Source organism: Etheostoma cragini, chromosome 21, assembly GCF_013103735.1.
Source record: "Etheostoma cragini isolate CJK2018 chromosome 21, CSU_Ecrag_1.0, whole genome shotgun sequence".
NCBI classification, from domain to species: domain Eukaryota; kingdom Metazoa; phylum Chordata; class Actinopteri; order Perciformes; family Percidae; genus Etheostoma; species Etheostoma cragini.
Genome location: NC_048427.1, coordinates 5,537,477 through 5,562,246, shown reverse-complemented (window position 1 = coordinate 5,562,246; position 24,770 = coordinate 5,537,477). Strand labels below are relative to the sequence as shown.

General features: G+C 39.1%; 1 protein-coding gene across 1 annotated transcript; it reads left to right on the top strand.

Annotated features, from left to right (window-relative positions):
* Positions 1-6,145: 6,145 nt before the first annotated feature.
* glud1b (glutamate dehydrogenase 1b) lies at positions 6,146-22,448 on the top strand. Its single transcript, XM_034859452.1, has 13 exons — positions 6,146-6,755; positions 10,151-10,231; positions 10,555-10,610; positions 11,359-11,422; positions 13,262-13,356; positions 14,495-14,674; positions 16,373-16,510; positions 16,633-16,770; positions 16,891-16,971; positions 17,395-17,518; positions 18,909-19,000; positions 20,560-20,622; positions 21,409-22,448. The coding sequence occupies exons 1-13, from the start codon at positions 6,359-6,361 to the stop codon at positions 21,526-21,528; spliced, it is 1,629 nt and encodes a 542-aa protein (XP_034715343.1). The 5' UTR covers positions 6,146-6,358; the 3' UTR covers positions 21,529-22,448.
* Positions 22,449-24,770: the final 2,322 nt, after the last annotated feature.

Genomic DNA, 24,770 nt, shown 5'->3' with positions numbered 1-24,770 from the left:
ACACACAAACACACAGGCTTTACTGCTGTGAAGCGGAATTGAAATAAAAACAATCAAAATGAAAGGTATTATTACAATAGTCATAACAATGGGAAGGTTAGGCAATAACCGCACACAATATTACGTACTTTATGTTGGTTTCTTTTAGCACTGTGCGTAACAACACATTGCCTCTTGAAAACATATATTCTTCACCTCCTCTTGTAGTGTAACAGTGGCTCAGTGGTGATATGTCTAGGTCTAACTTAAAGTTTACTGGGCTAAATTTGGTTGAAAAGTAAAGTATTTAGGTCATTGTAATGTGTTTCAATCCATGTGTAGTTAGGATTTAGGACCTAAAGTTAAAAGCTGTGGAATGCAAATACAAATTTGAGGTACTTGTACTTTAGTTGAGTATTTACATGTCTTTATACTTCTACTACTACTGGGCAAATAAATCAAAACCTCTCTTTATGGCACAATAAGTAAATTACATTTTTTTGTTATTTGGGTCCAGCCCTTTAATTTGTCTTTGTTTAAAATTGTGTGACGTTGTTAGGCACCTTAAAGTAACACAGACATTAGTGTCACTTCTGGATCTTATACTTAACGACATGAATGTGTTTAAATGATATTTTGAAATTAGTTTTTTTTTTTGCCCAGTTTGGTATAAAAGCCCTGGTCATTAATGGATTTGGGTTCTTATTTATGGTTCTCACTTTCACACATTGATGCAATCACACTACAGTATGTAGGGGAGGACTCTTGCTCCATCTAGTGTATAACAGTCGTCAGTTACAGTCTACATCTTCTGCAGGTCAGCTTATTCCTCACTTAGGACAGTGTTACGTACTGTATGTCGCACAAGCAGTCACTATTTAGGCTGAAAAAAAATTCAAAAGACATTCTAGTACATTATTTTTTTTAAGATTATTTTTGGGCATTTTAGGATTTTAATGACAGGACAACAAAGGAAAAGGGAATTGACATGCAGTAAAGGGTCGCAGGTTGGATTTGAACTTGTGCTCGCTGCACCGAGGAGAAAACCTCTATTCGTGGACACCAACGCTACCAACTGGGCATCCATGTTCTTGTATATTCTTAAAAAAATATCCGACCACAGAACACTGGTGCTAAATGTGCTCTGCAAAAGCAACTATTCAAGTTGACCTTTTAACAGATGTAGTAAAATAAAATCACATCACTTAAAAAGTGGATTTTACTTTTACCTAGCCATAACTCTATTGCTAATTTACTTGTGATTTGTTTAAGTGAGGATTTGGACTCATTAGCTGTTACCAGCGAAACAGCTTCTCTTCCCGAGAAAATAAAATGACTCCAACATTTTTACGTGAATATGTAAATGAAAGCAAGTGAAAGTTTTAGCAAATACAACAGTTAATGAATAAAAATAAAAAGGTACACGATTTTCTTAAATATAATCAGGAACTTCCTTAAAAACCCAACAACCTGAAATGAAACCTTTGCAAGAAAAAGACAATCTTCTATCAGCTGTTTTAAATCGTAGAGGAATGTGAATATTTGGCATAATTGCAGTGAGAAATAGCCCGACAGTTCATCATTCTTTTTATTGCTTATTGAATGTATTTCAATAGCTTGTCCTGATTTGAGACGCTATCGTAATTATGGTGATTCCGTTTGGAAAAATAAATGTGTATACTATGATAAAGATGATGTTAATCATACGGAAGCTCAGTTTTAACACACAAAATATGTACATGTGTGTATGAAAAACTTAAATCTTTCTAGATGCAAATTGCCCACATACATAAAATCTGGTAATTAAATTCATTGTTCTGTCCTTAAATATATGTAGGTCAGTCTGTAGGGAGTTGGGTTGGGAAGCGGAGGGTCGCCGGTTCAAGTCCCTGTACAAAGTGTAGACTGGTAGCTGGAGAGATGCCAGTTCATCTCCTGCCAAGGTGCTCTTGAGCAAGGCACCAAACCCCTCTCAACTTCTCAGGGCACCTGTTCAGCAGTGGCAGCTCACTCACTCACTGTAATGATCATTTACAATAATGATTCACTCCCTTCTCTGTCTGTCTTTGCTTCAAGGGAATAAAAGATCTTTGTTATCAATAATCAGTTTATCCAACCTTGTGATTGCCTAAAAAGAATATTCATGATGTCACAGCAGATTTTTGAGTCTTTACTTGGCCAAGGAAAATGAAGCATGTGTTGTTCTCTGAGTTCAAAGTGTTTTCTTTCTTAAGGAAATATTTTAGAATGAAGTTGGATGAGTTTGCTGAACAGACACGTTCTGGTTGGTTGTCACTGTGTTGGTTTTCAAGGTGACCCTGGCTGTTGTTGTGGACTTTGTGTCCCAGCATGTTGTTTCTAAAGCCTGATCCCTCTCAGTATGACAGAGTCTGAGGCACAAGAGGCGTGGAGATAAGAGGTGGTGGAGGTCATGGTGGTGGGTTTAATTTCTAACTAGAATGAGCGACTATTTTAAAGGAGCACAACGGACACAAAAATCCAGCAGGAAGTTGGTCTCATGCATTTCCATAGAAAACCCCCAAGTAACCTGACTGAACAGGCCCCTGTTTAAGCCTATCCCCCAATTCCCTCTCCTTGTACCCTCCTCCCCTCCCTCAGTCACACTCCTATGGTTGGGTAGGTGTTGTCAGGCTGTCAGCCAATGACATGCCAGTGTTCACTCTTTGAAACACAGGCATGATTAATGTGTGTCAGTGCACTGAGGAAAACACAGAGAGAGGCAGAGAGAGGTTAAGGATATGATTGAAGATAAACAGGAGGCACACAAGAAGGGAAATAGCGGTGGAGTCATAAAGGAGAGATTGTGTACTTATCATCAAAGGCAATAGATTACTAGTTCATCATGTTTATTTGAATATTAATTGCCTTCCATTGAGCATGTGCTTTATTGTAGAATTGATATATGTGTATTGAGATTTAAAAAAAAGTGGAAGAGACCTCTGGTGCAGAGTTCAAGTTCTTTAACTGGATCTCATTTTTGCTTGCTTGAAATGCAGTTTAATGACCTCATGTAGGATTTTTGTATGAATAAGCAATGAACAAACAGGCATGAATATAATGATAATGTACCAATTTTCTCTATTTGTTTGCTTTAATAAAGTAAGATTGTGCAGTTTTATCACTGGATATCAACTTGTAAGAGACAATAAAGGTATATGGTCCCATAGTACACAGATAAAACAATGAGGAGCAAAGCACTAGAATTACTGCATTATTAATAGTCAAACCATTCCCTCATTTGTGCCTGTTCCAATAAGCAACGTTGGTTACTATTGATTACTTTGCCCAATTGATATCAGAGGGACATTTTTATTTATATATTTTACCTGTGAAAAAAACCCACACCTAATTAAACCATAATTCAACTTGCCTTTCATATTGTGTAATAATATGTTTGTACCACTGTTTAAGCATATTGTACTTGCGCCTGGGGGCATCATCTAATCTTATCTTCTGTGCAGAGTCCACAGGTGTAAGCCCAGGTCAGGGCCGTCATTCAGACGAGCTCAGCACTAAGATTCTGCCTCTGTGCATTGTAGAACGGCAGAAAATACACACACAAACACACACACATGTTTGTGTGTATGTGTAAATTACTGGGGACATGCCATAAATGCATTGTTACTTAAGAGCCACGCTATCTGTTCTCAGACAGTGGTAGCAGATGCCATAAACATAACACAACATGCTCAAAAATAGTCACTGTTTAATGAGAGTGTTGTGCATGCTCATCCCGAGAGGATTAAAGCCCAGTTCTAACAGTAAAGTATCAAATCAATCCTGCAGTGTCTGCAATGAACAGTATAGGAATATAGAATTGGAGTCTACAGCCAATCAAGCAGTTCTTGGGCTGTGCTTACTGTAGGCAAGCATTTTTTCACAAGATGGTGGAGACTTCTCCTGCCCTACTCTGCGGTATCCTGGGAAAATAAATGCACTCACTTTTGGCACTGTAGTGCCGTGAGCTAAATGATAACCTCAGCATGCAAACATGATCACAATGGCAATGCTAATGTGCTGATGTGTAGCAGGTTTAATCACGGGTGTAGCACAAAATTCTGGGCCCTGTAGACAGGCTACAGCTATTAATTATAGCATCTTGTACTTAGTCCCCTTTCCACCCCCAGTCCTACACCCCTAATGTTTACCATGTTTACCATCATAGCTAAGAATGTCTAAGTGACAACATTAGCTTTGGACTAAATGCCAAAGACTGGTGAGGCTGCTCTGAGTGCATTAGTTTTGCACGTTTTTGGTCATTAACCAACGCTCTACTGATTGGCTTATCCGTGGGTGTTACCCATGATACATTGCCCCTATGCTCTGCTGAGTCCAGATAACTGAAGAAAATCATCTTGAGCAAACCGGTGGTGCTATCGCAGCTCAGTGAAAGACACTACCTCAGTAGTGCACTACAAGAAAATAATCAGTGTCACCTCCTGATTTTTCCCCTATTCAGTTTCAACATTTACTAGATGGATTGACACAACATGTTGAAGACATTCATGCTACTCGGAGAGCACATCCTACTGTACTTGGTGATCCCCTGACTTTTTCTTTCATCCCACCATAAGGTTTACATTGGGTTTTACTTGAAATGTCTCAACTATCTGATGAAGTGTTATGAAACTTGGTACAGACTGTGTGTCCCACACAGGATGAACTGTAATAACTTTGATGATCCCTTACCTTTTTAATCTAGCTATATCGTTAGGTCAAAGTTTAAGTTTGTCCAAAACTTTGTTAAGGCCAAATACCTGCAAAACCAATGCATGCATTTTTTTTTTATTGAAACTGTCAACTTTTTGTGCCAATAGTTAAAACTACATCATCAAAATAACGCTCGTTAATTGTTCCTGCTCATGAGGGTGGTTAATGCCTGGTGCAAACACAATGGGCATTTGCCACATCTCTCTCACTCACTCGACAGATCAGGGAACTGCTGATTGCAGCAGGACTCAGAGATCCTTTCAACAAACCACAAAGTACAAATCTGTAACACTGGTTGCTGTACAAAAGCTAATGAATGACCAAGCTGATGCACTTAATTTCTCCCAGTTTATGTTCCTACAAACTTAAGGAAAATTTGACATGTAAATATTTGTATATTTATTTGTTTTTAAGTGCTTTCCCAAAAACACACACATACAGTTTATATATGTATATATACATATGTGTAAAATATATATGTATATATACATGCAGCATATATATGTGAAATATATTTTTGATATTATCAATATCATGTGGACTTGTAACTAAAATGGTTTACTACTTGGCAGCTACTAGTTGTAACTAGAAGGTCTTGTTCAAGGCATTGGGGAAAGAACATAAGCGCTTTGAGGAAATGTTATTGTCTATTGAACTCAATTAAAAATGTGTGCTGGAATGTGAATATTTTTCTTTTTTTCTAAATCTAATTTTCTCATGCACGAATGGAAATGTTTACAATGCAATTGCACTGTAAATAACGCATTTTTTTGACATAAACAATTTAACAAAACAACCATAGGCAACGCATTTTTGTGTTAACTAATGGACTGTTCTTATATAGCGCTTTTCTAGTCTCAACGACTACTCAAAGCGCTTAGTACAGGGACCATTCACCATTCATTCATACACTGTGTCCGAGGCTGCCGTACAAGGGGCCACCTGCTCATCAGATACACACTCACACATTCAGCATCGGGAGCAACTCGGGGTTCAGTGTCTTGGCCAAGGACACTTTGAGATGTGACTGCAGGGCCAGGGATTGAACCACCAACCTCCCTATTGGCAGATTGAGCCACAGCCGCCCCTAGGACAATGATCACATGGCCAATAATTTATGTTTTCTTCACAACGCATATCACCATTTTTGTTGTGAACATCCCATTAACATATTACTAACCAGTTAAAACCATTTTAGTTGACCTGTGACCAACTGTGATCATGTGAAATCCTTTTATCCGTCAGTAGCCTATAACAACCCAAGCATTGCTGACTTAATCAAGATCACTTAATTTATACAATATGGTAGGCTATTTATTAAAAAATTATATATACATTTATATTTTCCATTAATCGTGCAAAATCGGCAACGCGGGCTGTCAATTGCTTCCTGATTGCTTCGCACGGGGGCGCGCCTCCGTAGGTCCTCCTCTTCCGCGTCCAGAGGATCCCCCACTGCCCTCTGTCTCGTGCTGCCTTTTAAAGCAAACGGAAACAGTATGTCATTACCCACTCGGCCAGAGGACGGGACACGGTGAGGAGTTGCTGTGTCGCTACTTCTATCCCCTATCTGTCGTCACCCCATTGCCCTTGTTGTTTAGTTGCCTTTTATTAGTTCCTCTACACGGTTAGCTAGCCAGTTTCAATCATGTATCGGTATTTCGGGGAGCTGCTGAGCCGCTCTGCGGGTAGTGCCCTCGCCTCGGGGTGCGTTGACTCCGCTCTGCCAGTGTCCTCGTCCCTGATGCGGGTCCGCAGCTATGCTGACGCAGCGGACAAGCCTGACGACCCCAACTTCTTCAGGATGGTTGAGGGCTTCTTCGACCGTGGCGCCAGCATCGTGGAGGACAAGCTGGTGGAGGATCTGAGGACGAGGGAGACCCCCGAGCAGAAGAGGAACCGTGTGCGTGGCATCCTGCGCATCATCAAGCCCTGTAATCACGTCCTGAGCGTGTCTTTCCCCATCAAAAGGGATAACGGAGAGTGGGAGGTGATTGAGGGGTACCGCGCCCAGCACAGCCAGCACAGGACACCCTGCAAAGGGGGTAAGAATTGAGCCAAACCACCCCGACTGGCCCCTATGACAGCTAGGTCTAGCTAGCTACTTAGCTAGCAACAGTTAGCGGCATCAGCTAATTAAAAGCATAAAACATAAGGCAGCTAAGCTAGCTAACGTTACCAGTTACACATAGCTTCACAGTTTAATCCGTAGCTTACCCTAACGATACACTTAACCACACCCTTTTTTATTTTTTATAAATCGTTCGGCTTGTTTCCTGTATTGCACTGCTCGCATGATACTTTTTGTGCAGTTTACAGTGACCTTCCTTCTCACCTGAAGTTATAATGATACTGTATTTTGTTAGCTTGCAGGCTAGCAGCAAGTTAACCGTTAAACTCCCCATACTTTGTGGGCAGTGTTAAGCCACCAAACTATAATTTTGCCAGTTTCTCAAGTTCCGGTGACTTGATCTGGTACAACACTGGATGGATGCACCAGTTTGGTTTTTGTTATCACTGATGAGGTCTCCTTTAATTGTGATTTGTGTGTCAAATGTATGATGTGATGGGAGAGGGCAACCCTGAAGGCATCAAATGTATGATGTGATGGGAGAGGGCAACCCTGAAGGCATCAGGTGTTAAGCATGTCGGGCCTTAGCCATCTCTGCATGTGCTGCACACATGATTAAGACGTAATTGTTAACGCACTGTCCTATCAGTTGATTCATATACAAGCAAGTGTGAAAAGCAGGTCAAATGCACACAGTGTGTCCTCACTCATCTTGTAGACTAATACTTGAATCCATCCTTTATGTGCAATGGGTCATCCTTGGGCAGCGTATGATGTCTAAAACGGCAGAGTGACTTAGTTATTTGACTCAAGGTTCAAAGCAGAGGCATAATGGGCTACTGCTGCAGTGCACTCTGGGTAGTTTTGTGAATAGAAGGATATGATGTATAGAAAGGCAGGATGTGTGAGAGGGGTGGTTGTGTTCCAGGCACTCCTATTTGTCAGCTATGTGATAGGTGGGGGAGGGTGCTGTGGAGAGGAGGCTTTCTTAGTGGAAAGACATGCCATTCAGTCAAAGGGCATGTTTGAATGGTGTGGTGTGGACATTGGCCTGGTCTTATTTATGGCACCCATATAAATGATCTATTACAGATTTCTACCCCAAACCAGATTAAGCAATTACTTTACCTGTTTATGAATCTCCAGGCCGTCCAGCCACTGATCATTGAGAGATAGCTCAGAGCAGCCATATATGTAAAATTAATAACATTGCAAGAGCGTGAAATTGCCTCTATTCATCGCATTAAAGCTTGAGGAGAGCAGAGCATCGCCTAGATCAAAAGCTAAATAAATATTAAAATCCAGCTTGGCATTACCAGTCCTCTACAGTGTTTTTATTATTTCTATATCTTCCTTGCTCTCATGTTGCCTAATCCAGTTTTAAGTGGCAATTAACCAATAGTCACAAATCACAGCAAGTGTTAACTTTTGTAAAAGAAGTCTGATTGCCTTGTCCTTTTGTGGTTAACCCTTGCATTGTGAGTGTGGCATAGGAATAACAGCAGTTTTTTTCCTTCATTATTTTAATGCAGAGAACCTTGGCTGTGTTTGGATCAAAGTGTAAAGTGCAAAGCCCCCCCAACAGCAACACAGCACAACCGCTTGCTGAGTTTGGATCACACTTCTCTTCACTGACTACTGAATAAATACTGGAATTTCATGTGGTGTGTATGCATAGTTGTTTGCACATCCCTGGAACATAGTTTGTGGAAACGGAAAGTTGTCACCTTCTTCTTTCTTTGCAGAAGTGGGATGTTACATGTCACTGTTGTTACATGGAAACCAAAAAGTATGTTTGGAGCACCCCACACTATCTGAACGTTAAAGACAGTAATGTCTTTCTTCAGCTTTATTGGATATATTCAGTGTCCTGTTGTTTGAGAGACCTTACCACCAGTAAGTAAATTGCTTTGTCAGGCCTTTAGGCCAGACTGTTGACATTACATGGTCTGACTGCTGCAGAAACTCTAAATTGTAGTGTGGGCTAAGTTTCTTTACAAAAACTCTGTCCTCCATTTCAGGGGAATGTGTTTACAGATTTTGGTTCTGGTTGCAGTGTTGTGCTTTTGGTTGGGTGGATAAATGGAGGGTTAGATAGGGAATGGGTAGGCTGCAAGGCTTTCCTTCTTTTTAATTATGATCAGTGAGTCAGTGTGATCAGTGTCTTGTGTCAGCCCTGAGGTAACTCAGCTGATCTTTGGATGAATGGAAATAAAGAGAGAAGGGGAGAACCGCAGCAGCACTCTCCACAAGATGGAGATTTTATGTGGGAGGTTTGAACTTTTTCTCTTACTGCATTAACACAAATGGAAGTAGGTGGATACATAATGTCATTAAGGGGCACTTAAAGATGGCATTGTAGTGGGTGGGCTTTTACTTGTGCTTCCTGTCGAACACATTAGAAATGACACACACAGCACTTTTGTCCTCTTAAAGCAATCTGCTGTCTCCTTGTGCTGTTTGCCCTTGAGTTTCTCTGTAGAAGCTTCTCCGTAGAAGCTAACTAAGGATGAGCTATATTTGGTGCTGCTGGAGAATCTCTCACACACTGCACCAGATGTAGTAGTGTGGTACTTGGCCTGCCCGGCTGTATGGTCTCATGTATCGCCGCACACAGGCTGACTCACCCATGTTACCGTGACGATGGTAGTAAACTCCAGAAAACAGGAAGGAATGACTAGCTCATGGGCGGGTGTCAGAATAAGGGGCTGGGATTGGTTCTTGCAGCCTCTCCACCCTTCCATTGCTATTTGTGTGAGTGCCAGGAATAATCGTGATCTCTGACCTGTTCATGTGGTCTTGTGTGTGTGGTTTTTGAAAAATACAGTGATTAACGGTCCAGTACTGTCTTTGAGAGTGTTTTCTCTCTGCTATTCATTTCTCTGTTGTTGAGCTGCACAAGTAGTGGAGACAGTGTCAGTGTACGCTAATGATTTCCCCATGTTGCAGTCTGAACACTAAAAAAAAGAAAAAAGAAAACACAACTTTGTTTTATCATATTAAAAAAATCAAGATGAAGAACTTTTTCTACATTTTTGCTTGTTTGGTGGAGATATGCCCCTTCAACCCCTGGGCACTGCCATGGTGCTCACACCAAACCTCCACATGCTCAGGGCGCCTGTGCATTGACAGCTGCAGCCCCCACACTCTGACATCTTTTCATTTGCATATAGGCACTGAATGTCTGGATTTCAGTCGTGCGTGCGTGCGTGTGTGTGTGTGTGTGTTTCAGGCCTGTGTGTTCTAATAACAAAGTGAAAACCTAATTTCCCTTGTAGGATTATTACAATATAAGTTATTATGTACGTTGGTTTTATTTGGATGGTGGTTATAAACTTTCGTGTGTGTGTGTGTCCTTCTTTCCTTCAGGTATCCGTTACAGTACCGATGTGTCTGTAGATGAGGTCAAAGCCCTGGCTTCTCTGATGACCTACAAATGTGCTGTTGTCGGTGTGTATTCAAGTCTTAGCCTTTCACAAAGCCTCCTTTTGGTTACTCCCTGATCTCCACATACATAATAATACTATTTGTCTTACCAAGTTCTTTTCATTCAATCCACCTCATATTTAATATTCAAATGACATCAGCGCAGTGCTGTGCTATTACCAGGATTGCATGCAACAGTGCCAGAGAATAGTCCATATCCATCTTTTATCGTCGTATTGTACTTACACATTAAGAAATGTGAATCCACATGTGTATCTTAATGTTAATGTATGTTTGGCACAAGCATGTGAATGTTTCTGTGGTTTTTAAGCTGTATTCTTCTCCAGATGTGCCATTTGGGGGAGCCAAAGCTGGAGTCAAGATCAACACCAAGAATTACTCTGTAAGCCCTCTAATGTCAATCCTCCTTCCCCCACTCTTGCGTGCACAGAGAACAGACATTTTCAGCAGTGTGCTGTAATGTTTATAGGAAAGTAACAAAGCCTTTGGAGGGATATCAAGTTCCATGTGTTTCTCTATCTCACATTCAAACAAACAAATGAGGCATCAATCACACTGGAATGCAAAAGGCAGGGCTACCGGCTCTTATCCTTTCATTTTGTACTTGTTGATTAATAACGGAATAAAACAGTGGGAGGGAGACATGACAAAAAGGAGAAAACAGAACATGTTTGTTTTAAGTTCAACTGCTAAAGCAAATGATCAAATGTTTCTGTGTATCATTCTTTAGATTTAATGTTAGTTTAACGGCTGCGGGAGCTGTGTTGTCAGTAGATGACCAGGTCTGTAAGTTGCATTTTCTTCAAACCAGTGGAGCCTGCCTTGCCTTTTTTATTGGACTATGATAGGCATTTTAGTGCATTTAATGGGGGATAATGGAACATAAATTGAAATGATGTTCATGGGCTGCTGCCTGGAAGAGTTTACTGCAAAGAAACCCAACAAAAACCTCAACATTTTTTTCAAATTGCCTGAAACTTCTTTCTAAATATAAACTATTGCTTTATATGGACAAGATACTGTTTGTATTTAGCCTATTTTGCTTAATAACTGTCCACTGAATTGACTCATTGCATTGGAACCAAGCAACATGTTTTTCTTGATGTCTGTACTACGTCTGTCTGCTGCAGGATAATGAGCTGGAGAAGATTACCAGGAGATTCACTATTGAGCTGGCCAAGAAGGGATTTATTGGTGAGTTTTTGCGTGTGAATTTTAACGGTTGTTTAAATTGAGAACTTTACAAGTTCTTATTCGAACAATTTTTAAAGTTATTTTATAACTATAAGTAGTACTTTGAGTATTGGTTACACAGCTTTGTGGATTACAGTGTTCTTGTCTTGGTTAGAAAATGCTGTGGTGGTGAGAGGTAAATGTTTCCACTCAAACATTTCCTGTCTTCCAGCGCTTATTCAGTTTGGGTAGCTCAGGGTGTGCCTGTGTCAACTGAAAAGGGATGCAAATCTCTTATTGTCTCTTTAGGTATACATTTGTGTGTTGGTCATAAAGTTAGTCACAAAGTAGCTGCCGTAGCTGATGGACATTGTTAAAACAAGGCAACGTGCATACCTTGAGAAGATGGGGAACTTAATAATAATAATAATAATAATAATAATACAGAAAACAAAGTTTGAACAATTTTTATGTATTGGTATTTTCAAATTTAATGTCATAGTTAACTTGCAATGAAGCGCAATAAAATTAATTTTTATCTATTCTAAATGTCTCTGGATTTCTTTTTGGCCCATTATTTTTTTTCTTATTTTAATGTTCTTATCAACATGGAAAAATGGATCGGCTTGCTTTGTGCAAATGTTTTTTTTATTTTTTAATGAAAAACAATATTGGCATTTAGCCTACTGTAGTGTTCAATTTCACACGTAGCATTCACACTTGGAGCAAATAATCTCTCATACAATGTAACACCGTCCATCAATAAAAGGGTGAAAGAAATACTTTGACGAGGGGGTGGAGATATCGCATCCACTGTGTGCTTGGCCATCAAGTAGTATTTCAGACTGGACAGGCTGCGATGATAGCTCCGTTCATAACAACAAAACACAGATCACTTTGGTCTTGTCAATGGAACCATTTGGCAACTTTTAAAAAGTAAACTTTCCATTCAGAATCTTTTGGCATCCATTTCGGCATCTCGCGCCATCCACTCAAAAAGTAATGTTACTACTCTTTGGCCGGCTCTCATGCCCAAACAAGTGTGTGAGGTGCATTAGTTGTTGTTACCAGTCTATCTAGATCCGCTGTGGTAATGTAGTGTTTCTAATGTTGCTGGTTGTTGCAACAGCATGTGGGGAAAAAACTAAGTTTGCTAGGACAAAAAGAACGTTAATCTTGTGAGTAAAAAAATAAATAAATTGTCACCGTTAAAATGGGTGTTAACGCGTCTAACTGACAACACTATTATTTATACATTAGTGTTAACTATGTTGAGCAGGGCCCCACATAAACATACAGTGGTTCAGCCGGTTACAGGCCCAGGCCAGACACAGTTTACTGCTGCCTGGATACATGTTAAGGTTTATGATGTATTCAAAGAGAAAGTTAACACAGCCTGTTATCTGCTTGTGGAATGCAATAGTTGAATCATTTAGTGACGTTTTATCTAGCGCCTTCAATATTCATGTTTTTATACACCCTGGAGGCAAAGAAGTACCCACTGCACACATCCATGCCCTGTTCTGTCAGTGCTTAACATGCTCAAACACCCCCCTATTGAGAAAGTCACCCTTTTCTCTCTCTCAGTAGACCAACCCCCCTCTCTGCATTCATGCATGCTTCTGTTTATATATAGGACACAGCCCTAGCATTTCCCCTGTCATCCAAAATTGTATTACCAGGGACATAATGCTCATTTTGATATCCAAAGTTGTACTTAGTTATTAACACTAACACTAAAACCTGATTTGTGAGAGAAATTCATTGTGTGAAGTTTGTACTCATGTGCATTTGTGCACCGTACATCCGTGCTTGATTAACTGTCCCACTTTTTCTTCTCCTACCGTCTCCCTTTACCAGGACCTGGCATTGATGTCCCAGCCCCAGACATGAGCACAGGAGAGAGGGAAATGTCCTGGATCGCCGACACATACGCCAACACCATTGCACACACTGTGAGTTCTTAGGCACACACAACCAAACTGTATGACTTGGCCTTTTTTTAGTACACATTTTAAAATAAGCAAATTTAAAAGCAAGGAATGAGTCACACATAAAGCATGAGCAGTGGTTTCCTGCCTCTCCCTTCCCACTCGACCATTTAGACATTCCTCCTCTCTTCGAAGCAGCTTTACAAACGGAGGCCTGGGTGTTTTTGGTTATCAGTTAATCATTCTAGTATCTAAAACTGTCAAACAGAAAAGACAAGCAAATGTGAGCTGGAGACTGCCACAGAGTCTGGTGTAAGATGTTTTTAACAGGGTTCTAAATGGCTACGTGGCTAAGTGTTTTGCTGTAATTGATGTGGCTCACAATCACATACAGGCTACTGTGATCGATGTAGAATCAATAAACACCAGGCACTCAACTGTGCACCCGTGCCATCAAAATGTCACTACACAATAATGACTACAAACCTTGTAATCCATTGTTGTGGATACATCCTGAATTTTTGTACTAATAAAGTGACGTCTTTTTTTTACATTTCATTTGTTATTATTACACATCTCATCCCCTGCTTTCTCCAAGATACTAATTTTCCCTCCCCTCTCACCTTACCTCGTCATGTGCCCTCTGTTACGGATACTCCTGGCAGGGCTTTGGAATGAGTGACACATTCTTGCTCTGGGTATCTTAGGGCAGAGGATTATGGGTAGTTTGTACTGACGTTCAGTCAGGAGCAGCACTGACTGGTACTGTGTAACTACACAACCTCTAACTGTGTGTATGTCAAGCATTTAACTTCATGGTCGAAAGCTGATACAGAAAGTAAAAATGCATTACCACTATGGCCACTAGAGACTGATTTAAAAAATCTCAAAAAATATTGAATTCCCTTCAAAAAGTAGCAGATTTGGTGTGCATTCAGCCTAATCTGAGTTGTTATTTTGTGGCTCATTGGAGACATGAAGTTTTGAGCTGTGTTAAGGTCTCATCCAATCACACACAGTCGTGAAGGTTGCTGTTTGCTCTCACAGTGCTTTATAAACCCAAATTGAAGCTTCAAAAATCTCCTATGGCCATCATAACCAATCCTGAGTAGATAATCTTCTAGGGTCTATTTGGCTTGATGTCTTCTATATGTGTGTGCAGGACATCAACGCCCATGCATGTGTGACAGGAAAGCCCATCAGCCAGGGAGGAATCCATGGACGTATCTCAGCCACTGGTCGTGGAGTTTTCCACGGCATCGAGAACTTCATCAACGAGGCGTCCTACATGAGCATGCTGGGCCTGACACCTGGCTTCCAGGACAAGACCTTTGTCATCCAGGTACACACAGCTGTAGTATGATCATAGAAACATTTTAGATGGAGAAAGAAAGAAGAGAAACCCTAACTGTACCGCAGATCTTTACTCTCAGATTCTCACAGGATTTACGTTTTCATTTGTAATCATGAGGGGTTTTAGAGCCTCAATCAGAGCAATGCCATCTGTTGTAGCCGGGCTCTTATCTCCTCAGAGGTCAGTGAACTGAAGGAGGTTTGCTGTCTTGTTTAAGAGGAATGAGAGAGTAACTAAGTCTTTTGGTGGAAACAGTTCTACTCCTCTATTTCCTGCATACCAAGCTGAGTCGGTTCGGGTATTGAGCGCTACGTTATTAGTGTTTGGGATTTAATGAAATCAAAAGAATATTTACTAGGAAATATGATGAACATAAACTTGAAACAATGAAAGAAGCAGGGCGAGTAGTATAGAGGTTGGTAACATTCAACATTAGACATTTTTCTATAAGGATACTTCTGATTTAATGAATAAAAAGTGCAACTGTGGGGACGAAAAGTCAGAGCAGTCTCCCTATCTGTTTCACTTCCATGTGTCACATGGCAGGACCTCACGTTTCTCTCACACACACACACACACCCACACACCCCTAGGCACCGCTTTCCTAAAATGCTTTCTATATATACCTTTTTAAATGACAACATGTAATCTGGTATTCTTAATGACAACCCTGTATGTGTAGATGCATTTCACTTAACAAAAATGTCTGTGTAACATTTTGACACTTAAAGGAGAAACTGCTCTCTTTGTTTCTTTTCTTATAGGGTTGATATCACACATATCCAAATTATTTCCTTGCTTTTTATAGAGATTTGCAAAGAGGCAGATTTTTTTGTCCGCAACAATAAAGAAAACTATTAGAGATGGTTACTGGGATGACCTTTGCAGAGGGGGCATTTGTGTGAGGAATGAGAAGGGCGGCATTGAGGAGGTAAAGAAGTAGTGACAGCAGCTGACTCATGATGCGGATGTTGAAAAAGCTAATCCCTCTGTGTTTGTGTTTGAGGATTAGGTTGTGCCGAGATTAGATTTTCTTAGAGATTTATTAGGGAGAGAGGAGAGTAAGATCTCTAGTGTGGTATCAAGATCAAACAAGGGCCTGTTTTTACTCTATTGCACATTAAAACAAATTACATCTGATTTAGGGGTGTGTGTGATATGACCATACTGTACTGAATGTACCAGAAATTGAGGAAACCTTGCAGTTGGAGGTTCCTGTCCTTTAATCTCTGGCAGTCTTGGACTGTTTCATGGCTACATTGTGTTTAGAGGAGCTTGGAATCTGTAATGAAGTATCCAGATTTTTTCATTTGTTCACATACATTTTAGATTGTAACAAGGTAACAAAATAATTAGCTCCAGACAGCATCCCTTCTGTCCATCCGTGCTTGTTTTGGTTTGCCTTCTCTCAATTTCTCACATGTTTACACAAATATTTTATCAAACATATTGCACCAAGATAAAGTTAAAAAAAAAAAAGAGTAATGATGAATGATATAAATGAAACCAGCCACATGGTGGCACCACAGTACCTTTTTTTTTAATGGAACTGAACCATATCTTATGGTTGAGTAAAACTGGGTATAACCACTGAAAATGTTTACTGCTGATAGTATTTAAAGATTTTAAAGTGATTTTCATGTTGTTGGACAGTGGTGATGATGAACTTGGTGTGACTTTTCACAGGGTTTTGGTAATGTGGGTCTCCACTCCATGAGGTACCTGCACAGGTTTGGGGCCAAGTGTGTGGGCATCGGTGAGATTGATGGAGCCATCTACAACCCAGAGGGCATTGACCCCAAACAGCTGGAGGACTACAAACTGGTACCATTCATTCTCGCTTTACATGACTGTCTGATGACATTTCTGCTCCCTTTTTTTTAATTTACCACCCACTGAAACATTCAAACATGTTTCTCCTGTGTGTATCTCTGCACTTTCTGCAGCAACATGGCACCATTGTGGGCTTCCCAGGAGCTAAACCCTACGAAGGGAATATTTTGGAAGCCGACTGCCACATCCTGATTCCTGCTGCCGGTGAAAAGCAGCTCACACGTATCAACGCCCCCAGGATCAAGGCCAAGGTAAACACTCAATTTAATTAATCCAAGGTGCTTTGCTTGAAATTGACATTGACATGAGTAAGGACAAGGCTACCAAGTTGCAGTCATGTAAAGTGTGTGTTTGTATTTTGTGGGTTTTAGATTATTGCTGAAGGTGCCAACGGTCCCACCACCCCAGATGCTGACAAGATCTTCCTGGAAAACAATGTCATGGTTATTCCTGTAAGAACACACACACACACACACACACACACACACACACACACAAAAATGAAAACTACATACCTTTTTGTAGTATTTGTAAAGACTTTTCTCCATTCAGATATAAACCAGAGTCTCTGTAGTCTCTCTACATTTTTGAGCTTAGTAAAGACCCAACCAACGTCACACTATGAGTGATTGGTTCCGACTTTGTCAACTTTGTACCAGTTGTGGTTATTTTACCTTCAAGATTTTTAGTGTGAGCTCTTTTTTCTGGTTTGAAGGTGAAGCAAAAATGCGATCCCATAGCAGCATTTGAATCAAAGTTTGATGACAGTTTGTGGAGCTGTTTGCTTTTTTTTCCTGCACTTTCAATCAAATCTAATCAAACCACACCATACCAAACGGTCAGATGTCTGATGAGTTTGATGTGTCCACCTGCAGGATATGTACCTGAATGCTGGCGGTGTGACCGTGTCTTATTTCGAGTGGCTGAAGAATCTCAACCATGTCAGCTATGGAAGACTGACCTTTAAATATGAGAGAGACTCAAACTACCACCTGCTCAGTGAGTACACGACCGCTCTTTACGTGCTTTGTAACCTGCAGACAGACTCAAGTGTTTTCAGGTCATATAACACAATCAATAGATACATTATCAATACATTTCCTCACTATTCATGCTCAATTCGGCCATTCTTACTGTTAACATGCGGTTCTGGGCCATGTTTTTAATTTGTAGAAAATCTTCCGTGAACCTTTTTGGTAGTTGTTTAGTATGTACCACAACCTTTACAGACTTATATAAAGATATGGCACCTTCGTTAGACTTGAGTCTGATTAAGTTGTCCTTGTTGACTTTCTACCAGTTCAGGATACTTTTCCTTCACTGCACTCAGCCATTCTCCCATAAGTATGCTCATTAACAAGAGGCACCCTATCTCCCCTTTGAACGAAAGAGCATGTCTTTTTAGGCTCTTTTATTTGTATTTTTTATCCATTCCTTTTTGTGATCAATAGGTTTTTTAGGTATTTAAATTCACAAGGAGTAACACCAGTAGCTCTCTGTATTTTTTTTTTCTTTTCTTTTTGGTAGATTTAGATCAGGATTTGCATTTTATACAGGAATTATAAAATCCAACCTACCCCCATAATCTATCAAGTCTACCTCCCGTTTTTCACTCGGTCCTGTGTTAAAATCTTATACTGTAGCAACAAGTGTTTCGAGTTGTTTCAATAAACTCTTTGGTTGCTGAAATAGGGACAACTTTTCCCTTTTCCCTTGCCTTGCTGTACAAGTTACCTGGCTGTTATACATCACCGACAAGGCTGCTAATGAATTATTATTGTAATTTTATATTTTTTAAATGCAAATTAAATTTGTTGTGAACTACAACAATTAAGTCAGCAAGTATTAAAATAACAAATCCGATTATGGCTGTTTAGGCAGCATTTGTTAGCCTAACGTCGTCCTACTCAGATTCTAGTCAGAACATGAGTCTGATACTGCTCCATTGGGTTGTGATTACGGAGTGTGTTTCAACCGAACCAGGAAAGAAAATGCTTCTGCCCTCAGTTGGATAGACCTACATCCAATCAGAGCAACAATGTATGTGACTTATGTTGAGCAAGCGACACATAGTTGTCAACAGAACTCTGCTGCTAGCTACAGCTATTGTTGTCTACTAGCCGATAGCCTCGGCAGTTTGGAAAACGCTAATGACGTTACATGCACGTTACAGTCGTTACAGTATAGATACATCCCTTGGCTGTATCATATGATAATACCATGAATGTATTAATAGAACTGGTTCCCTTATAGCAAATCATGAAATGCCACAATCCTTTTTCACCATGTTTGGTCATATGTCATACTAGACCACTATCAGGGTGTGCCATCAATGGTATTTGCTGTTGCAGAAACTGAATACATCTTTATCCTCTGTTATCCCTTCTAGTGTCTGTGCAAGAAAGTTTAGAGAGGAAGTTTGGCAAGCAGGGAGGACCGATCCCCGTCGTACCTACTGCTGACTTCCAGGCCAGAGTTGCTGTAAGTAACATCTGCTGACACACACTTAATCAAGCAGATACTGGTGCTAGTGCTGGTGAAAAAAAATGTAATGAACAAAATATCAATTTTAAGATGGTAATTATTTCCCCCACCTGGGTTTTACCATGGCTGTACACGCTTGCTGCTGAAGTTGTTCACTGCCAGCTCTCGTACATACAGTACCTCCTTCCCATGACTCTTCCAAGTACATGCAGCCCAATAACCAATACTATTAACAGGAAAATCCAGAGAAAAAAAATAAGTTACGCCGTAGGCATAAACCAAATGTGCTAGAATATACGCATCCCTACAGAAATAGACAAGTCCTATACGTAATTCCGCCTGGATGCAATTCTTTGAGTTGGCAATTATGCAAAACTCAAAAGTAACTTCTTTTTGGTTCACAAAAATGAGTCTATTGTATGCTCTACCATCTGAATAAGCCATCAACTTGAAAAGATGGGACAATGAAGATGCAAAGTGTCCTCTGAACAAGAGAACAAATGTGCCAAATATGTCTATTCCCACTTTGAATAAAACAAACCGTTATCAAAGGAAGGACATACAACAAAGGTCTCGCACATCTCTATCATATTAGCACTGCAGCTAACTGGTATTTCCATCACAGAGGCCAAACAATGCCCATAACAAGTTACAGAGTATAGTATTCAATAGTATTTTACTATATCAATAAGTATTCAATTTGCATACGTATAAAAATGCAAAAAGCATAGCATTCTCAATGGTGAAAGCATGCAGCCAAGCTAATATTTGTTATTGTTAATAATAATCAGTTAGAATAATTTCATTATCAAGAATAGACCATGGAGCCATCATCAGTTCTTGTGAAAGGCAACGGATGTTTTTGGGGGCAGAGCAGGCGTAAAGAGAGTCCCAGACCGAATGAGATAAACTGACAACCTCCACTTTGTATAAATAAGTTGAGAGCTTCCAGTTAAGCATTTTCTGTACTATTCTGTAGTGTGGAAACGGTCTCCGTGTGTTCACAAGTGAGAATGAACTTGATATATCAGTGGTCTCGGTGTCTTGTTTAGAGTGATCAGTATCATATGGTATTATTATGCAAACAGTTTTAATAATAATCAGAGAAAAAATATTAGCGCCCGACTGAGATATAAAAGGGCTTATTTAATGGGCTATATAAGGGCTCTTTATTATTATTATTATTCATCAGAACTTTAATATATTTTAATGTTCCTCTGTTCTGTTGTGACAATAAAACAAATCATATTATTTTAGTGAGAACTCAAATAACTACAAATAATTGTTAGGGAAATCTGTTTATGTTTTGTAATGCATTTATGGATTTAAAAAAATATATATTTACAGTATATTGACCGACATATCGGATCTATAAATAACCAAATATTTGTCTCTGTATCTGCCTTAAAAATCATGTATTGGTTGGGCTATAAAAAGTGTGTATCGTCATTTTCATGATCTATTTTCTGTTGCTTGACTAAGTGATGAATCATGTCAGGAGTACTTTGCACGTCTTTCTTGAGATGACTGTGGGTAAAATTCATCTTCCTTTGCAGGGTGCCTCTGAGAAGGATATCGTTCACTCTGGGTTGGCCTACACCATGGAGAGATCTGCCCGGGTAAGTGAACGTATGGTACATAACATTCCAACCTGCTTTTTGTCAGCAGTCGCCATTATATCTAGTGGAATAAACTGAGATGAAAACTACAACGTTGGAAATGTTAGCGCAAGCACTGGACTTTTTCTGTCATGTTCCAACGTTTTCTTATCGTGCTAATGAAAGCTTAAACTTTGCAGCCAGGATTTTTAGACACAAAGACCGATGCTAAAAGTGAGCCCTTGAACAATTTCAAGACTTCTAAGCCTTTTGTAAAGATAGCTTAGAGACAGGGGAAAGGTGTAGCAAGAGTACATCACACTACCAACAAACCAAATCTTTTTTTAGAAAGTCTAACACTGCAGAAACCAAGTTTCCCATAAGTTATAATTTGACCTTTTTAAATGTTACCAAACATCTGAGTTGTTTGATTGATTAATTAACAAATTTTTTGTAGCACCTTTCATACAGGCTAGTGCAGTTCACAGTGCTTTACAGATGAATGACAAGCTGATTATAGGGTGGTGTATGAACTGGAAAAAAAGATGACAAACCATTTAAAAATTTGAGACCAATGCTCACAAGACAATACAATTGTGATGGTAACACTAATGACATAGTTGAATATACCTTAGACAAAAAAATGATAGTCTCTTAAAAAGAGACATAAAATCGATAAGAAATGGTGAATGAAATTATGTAAATTTCTATGAACTATTCACTATAAAAAGCTTGGCTAGGATTTATTTGTTGGAATTGTTGTTAGCCAACATTGTATAACATGTGTTCTCATTTGCCTTTTTCTAGCAAATCATGCGCACAGCAACCAAGTACAACCTGGGTCTGGACCTCCGGACGGCCGCCTACGTCAACGCCATCGAGAAGGTCTTCAAGGTCTACAACGAGGCTGGGCTTACCTTCACATAAATGGCCAATCACACACCGCCCTTCATCCCCACCCCACCCTCCTGCTATTGATCACCCTCTCATGCCTTGTTCCACACTCTAAACAGCCGTCAGAACATATCAGTTTACCGCTGCTTTTTGGCTCTTCTACACACACATACACACACACAGACACACACATAGTGTGCATTTATCCTGTCATCGGTTATCCTGCCATTATTCTGTACCTGCATCTATGTTTAAATGTTGCCTCTTCTTGTTTTTGCTTGAGGTTGTATTGAGAAAAAGCAGAGAGAGGAAATAACATCCTGTTTTTCCGGCAGCCCTAATATAAATGTTCATGGTGTTGTTGTATGGCGGACATGTTCAGAATGGCCACTTTGTGATCGCTGATGCACCCGTGACCCTCTGCTGCGACTGTTTAGTTGACAGCACTATAGATGCCTTATTTCAGAAAGAGGTCTGCTCTTAAAGGAAGATCGCCACTTAAATTTAACTTTAACTCAAAGGGATTTAGATTTAACTTCATGTGAATAAAAGAGAATAGTAATTTTATTGCTCTTGAGTTTGTCCTCACTATTCAGGTGTAAAGGTTAGTAGCAATGTTGCCAAGGTTAAAGATTACATACAAGGATTTTTTTTCATAGTTAGTGTTTTGTACTGTAAAGATTCAAAAGATGCTCCTTCCCACCCGCCTTTTTACCTGCTTTCCCATCGCTTCATCTCGTATATTAAAAGCAGCTTCTCTCCGACTCCTCCGCTGGCCAAGAAAGGGGAGTAGGGAGGGCGGGAGGTGTCACTGTGACTGCCCGTCCCCTGGTTGAATTTTCTTGAGTTTTAATCGTCCAGTTCCTCAACATTAAAAATAATTTGGAGGAAATTATTTTTTGTTTATATTAATTCTTTTTTTTTTAAACCAATAAAATGTTCAGCAGAAGAGTCTGTGTGTCCAATCAGTTTATTTTCATACTATACTGCTACAAACCAAACTTACAAAAGTGCTGATATACAGTAAAACATCAATGTGACTTTTAACTACATATATCACTCTGCTTTAAAGTGCCCATATTATGAAAAAAAATCATCTTTTTCTGGGGTTTGGGGTGTTATTTTGTGTCTCTGGTGCTTCCACACACAAACTTGGGAAAAAAACTATACTATCTAACGGTCTATACTTTTTTTGAGTGAGATACTGGTTGCTGAATGTCCTCTGCCTTCAGTCTTTCGGGTGAGCTGTTCACATTCCGCCAAGCTTTCTATGTCACTAGCCGAGACGAGGTGGCTAATCGCAGCATGCTAGCGCTAGCTCGTTCTCAATGGTAAAACACTGCAACAACACACACTAGTTTGCAATAATCTGCAAAACAACAGTTTACATGTCCCTGTTCTGCAGGTATTCCATAATTGTCCCCTCGAATTATTGAAGAAGTCTCCCAGCTAATCCTACCTTGTACTGACCAAAGGAGAAAGGGTGTTGTGTTGTAGCTGATGTGATCTTACCTAGTTACTGCACATTTGCAACTCCCAACAATGATAGTATAGGAGTGAGATGTCTCACTCTGTAGCTTAAACAGAGACCCAAACAAACAGGGTGACAACATGATCTGCAGCAATGTGCAGTACAACAAAAATATGATTTATTTTGAAAATGAAACCATGAAAACCTATTCTGGTACAACCTCAAAATACAATTAAGAAGCTGAAAATGAGCATGATATGGGCGCTTTAAGACTCTTCTAAACAACAAACTACCAGAAAGATGATCATATTTCTACAAATAACATTTGAGTTAAATTATGAATGGTCATCAGAAGAGGACAAGAGAAAGGAAAGAAGCCTAGATACCTCTAGGTGTGCTCATACAACAACAAACCATGGTGGAGACCACATGATGTACAGTATATGCATAGTAAAAACACTTTAAATATGTATAAATCTGTTTTAATGTGTCATTAACAAATGTTTACGACACTATACTACAACTTTTATAAATATGTGTGAATGTATATATGAACAGTATGCGTATGTACTGTATATGTGTATGTATTTGTATATGTACAGTATGTGTGTGTATGTGTGTATATACATTTTTATTAATTTATTTCTCCGAATGATTTGTAAATGCAACTGGAAGACGTTTGCTTAATAAGTTTGTGGTGTTTTGTAATCCCATGTGGGATGGGCCAAAATGTTTATCATGACACAGTAAATTTAAACTAAATTAAAAAAGTACAGTTTGTTTGAAATCCTAGTATAGTATGTGAAAGAAACACATGAAAAGTCATAGTACAGTATGTTGAAAAAAGTCATATTATAGTGTGTCAAAAGAAGTTTTAGTATAGTATGTGAATAAAGTTGTAATAAAACTCATTGTATAGTAAAAAGTAAAAAAATAGTAATAGTATATTGTGTCAAACAAGTATGTCGAAGAAAGACCGAAAAAAAGTCATAAAACAGTATGTCGGCCAGTCTTTGAGCAAAATTACAAGTCCGATTGGTTGGGGTTAGGCATTTGACCTTGAGTGGTTAAGGTTAGGATAACCAATTGGTCAAGGGATCAGACATGTACAAATCAGGTTACGTTACCTTGTGTAAGCATGTAGTATGTTAAAGAAAATCGAAAAAAGTAATTTTTTAGTATGTCAAAAATGTCATAAAAGTGTCAGAGAATAGTATGTCAAAAAAAAGTTGATGGTATATATATAAATAAAAGTTTAAAATAATATATATAAAAGTTTGAAAAAAAGTAATTGTGAAGTATGTTGAAAAAAGTTGAAAAAAGCATGTAGTATGTGGAAACATTTTTTTTAGTATAAATATTTGAAGAAAAGTCATGTCAAAAAAAAGTTGAAAAACAATCAGGCCAAAAATCTTAGTTTAGTATGTTGAAAAAGTTATAGTATAAAGGATGTCAAAAATAGTCAAAGAGAAGTCATAGTATAGTATGTCAAAAAAAGTAAAAAAAAAACAATGATAGTACAGTATGTTGAAAAAAGTCAAAAGTATAATATGTCAAAAAAAGTTTAAAAAAAGAAAGAAATTGTGAATCTAATTGAAAAAAGTAATTGCATAGTATGTTGAAAATGACCTGAAAAAGTCAGTATAGTATGTCAAAAAAAGAAAACAAAAATGTAATAGTATAGTATGTTGAAAAAAGTCATAGTACGTATGTCGAACAAAGTTGAAAAAAGCATAATGTAATGTATGTGGAAAAAAACTCATAGCATAGCATGTTGAAAAAGTTAGTATAAAGGATGCCAAAA

What these genes read in the sequence shown, in the direction of transcription:
- glud1b (XM_034859452.1), top strand. Translation starts at nt 6,359, where the DNA reads ATGTATCGGTATTTCGGGGAGCTGCTGAGCCGCTCTGCGGGTAGTGCC. An exon ending in CTACAAATGTGCTGTTGTCG is followed by an intron (nt 10,232 to 10,554) that starts GTGTGTATTCAA and finishes ATTCTTCTCCAG; the next exon opens with ATGTGCCATTTGGGGGAGCC. An exon ending in CCCCCAGGATCAAGGCCAAG is followed by an intron (nt 16,771 to 16,890) that starts GTAAACACTCAA and finishes TGTGGGTTTTAG; the next exon opens with ATTATTGCTGAAGGTGCCAA.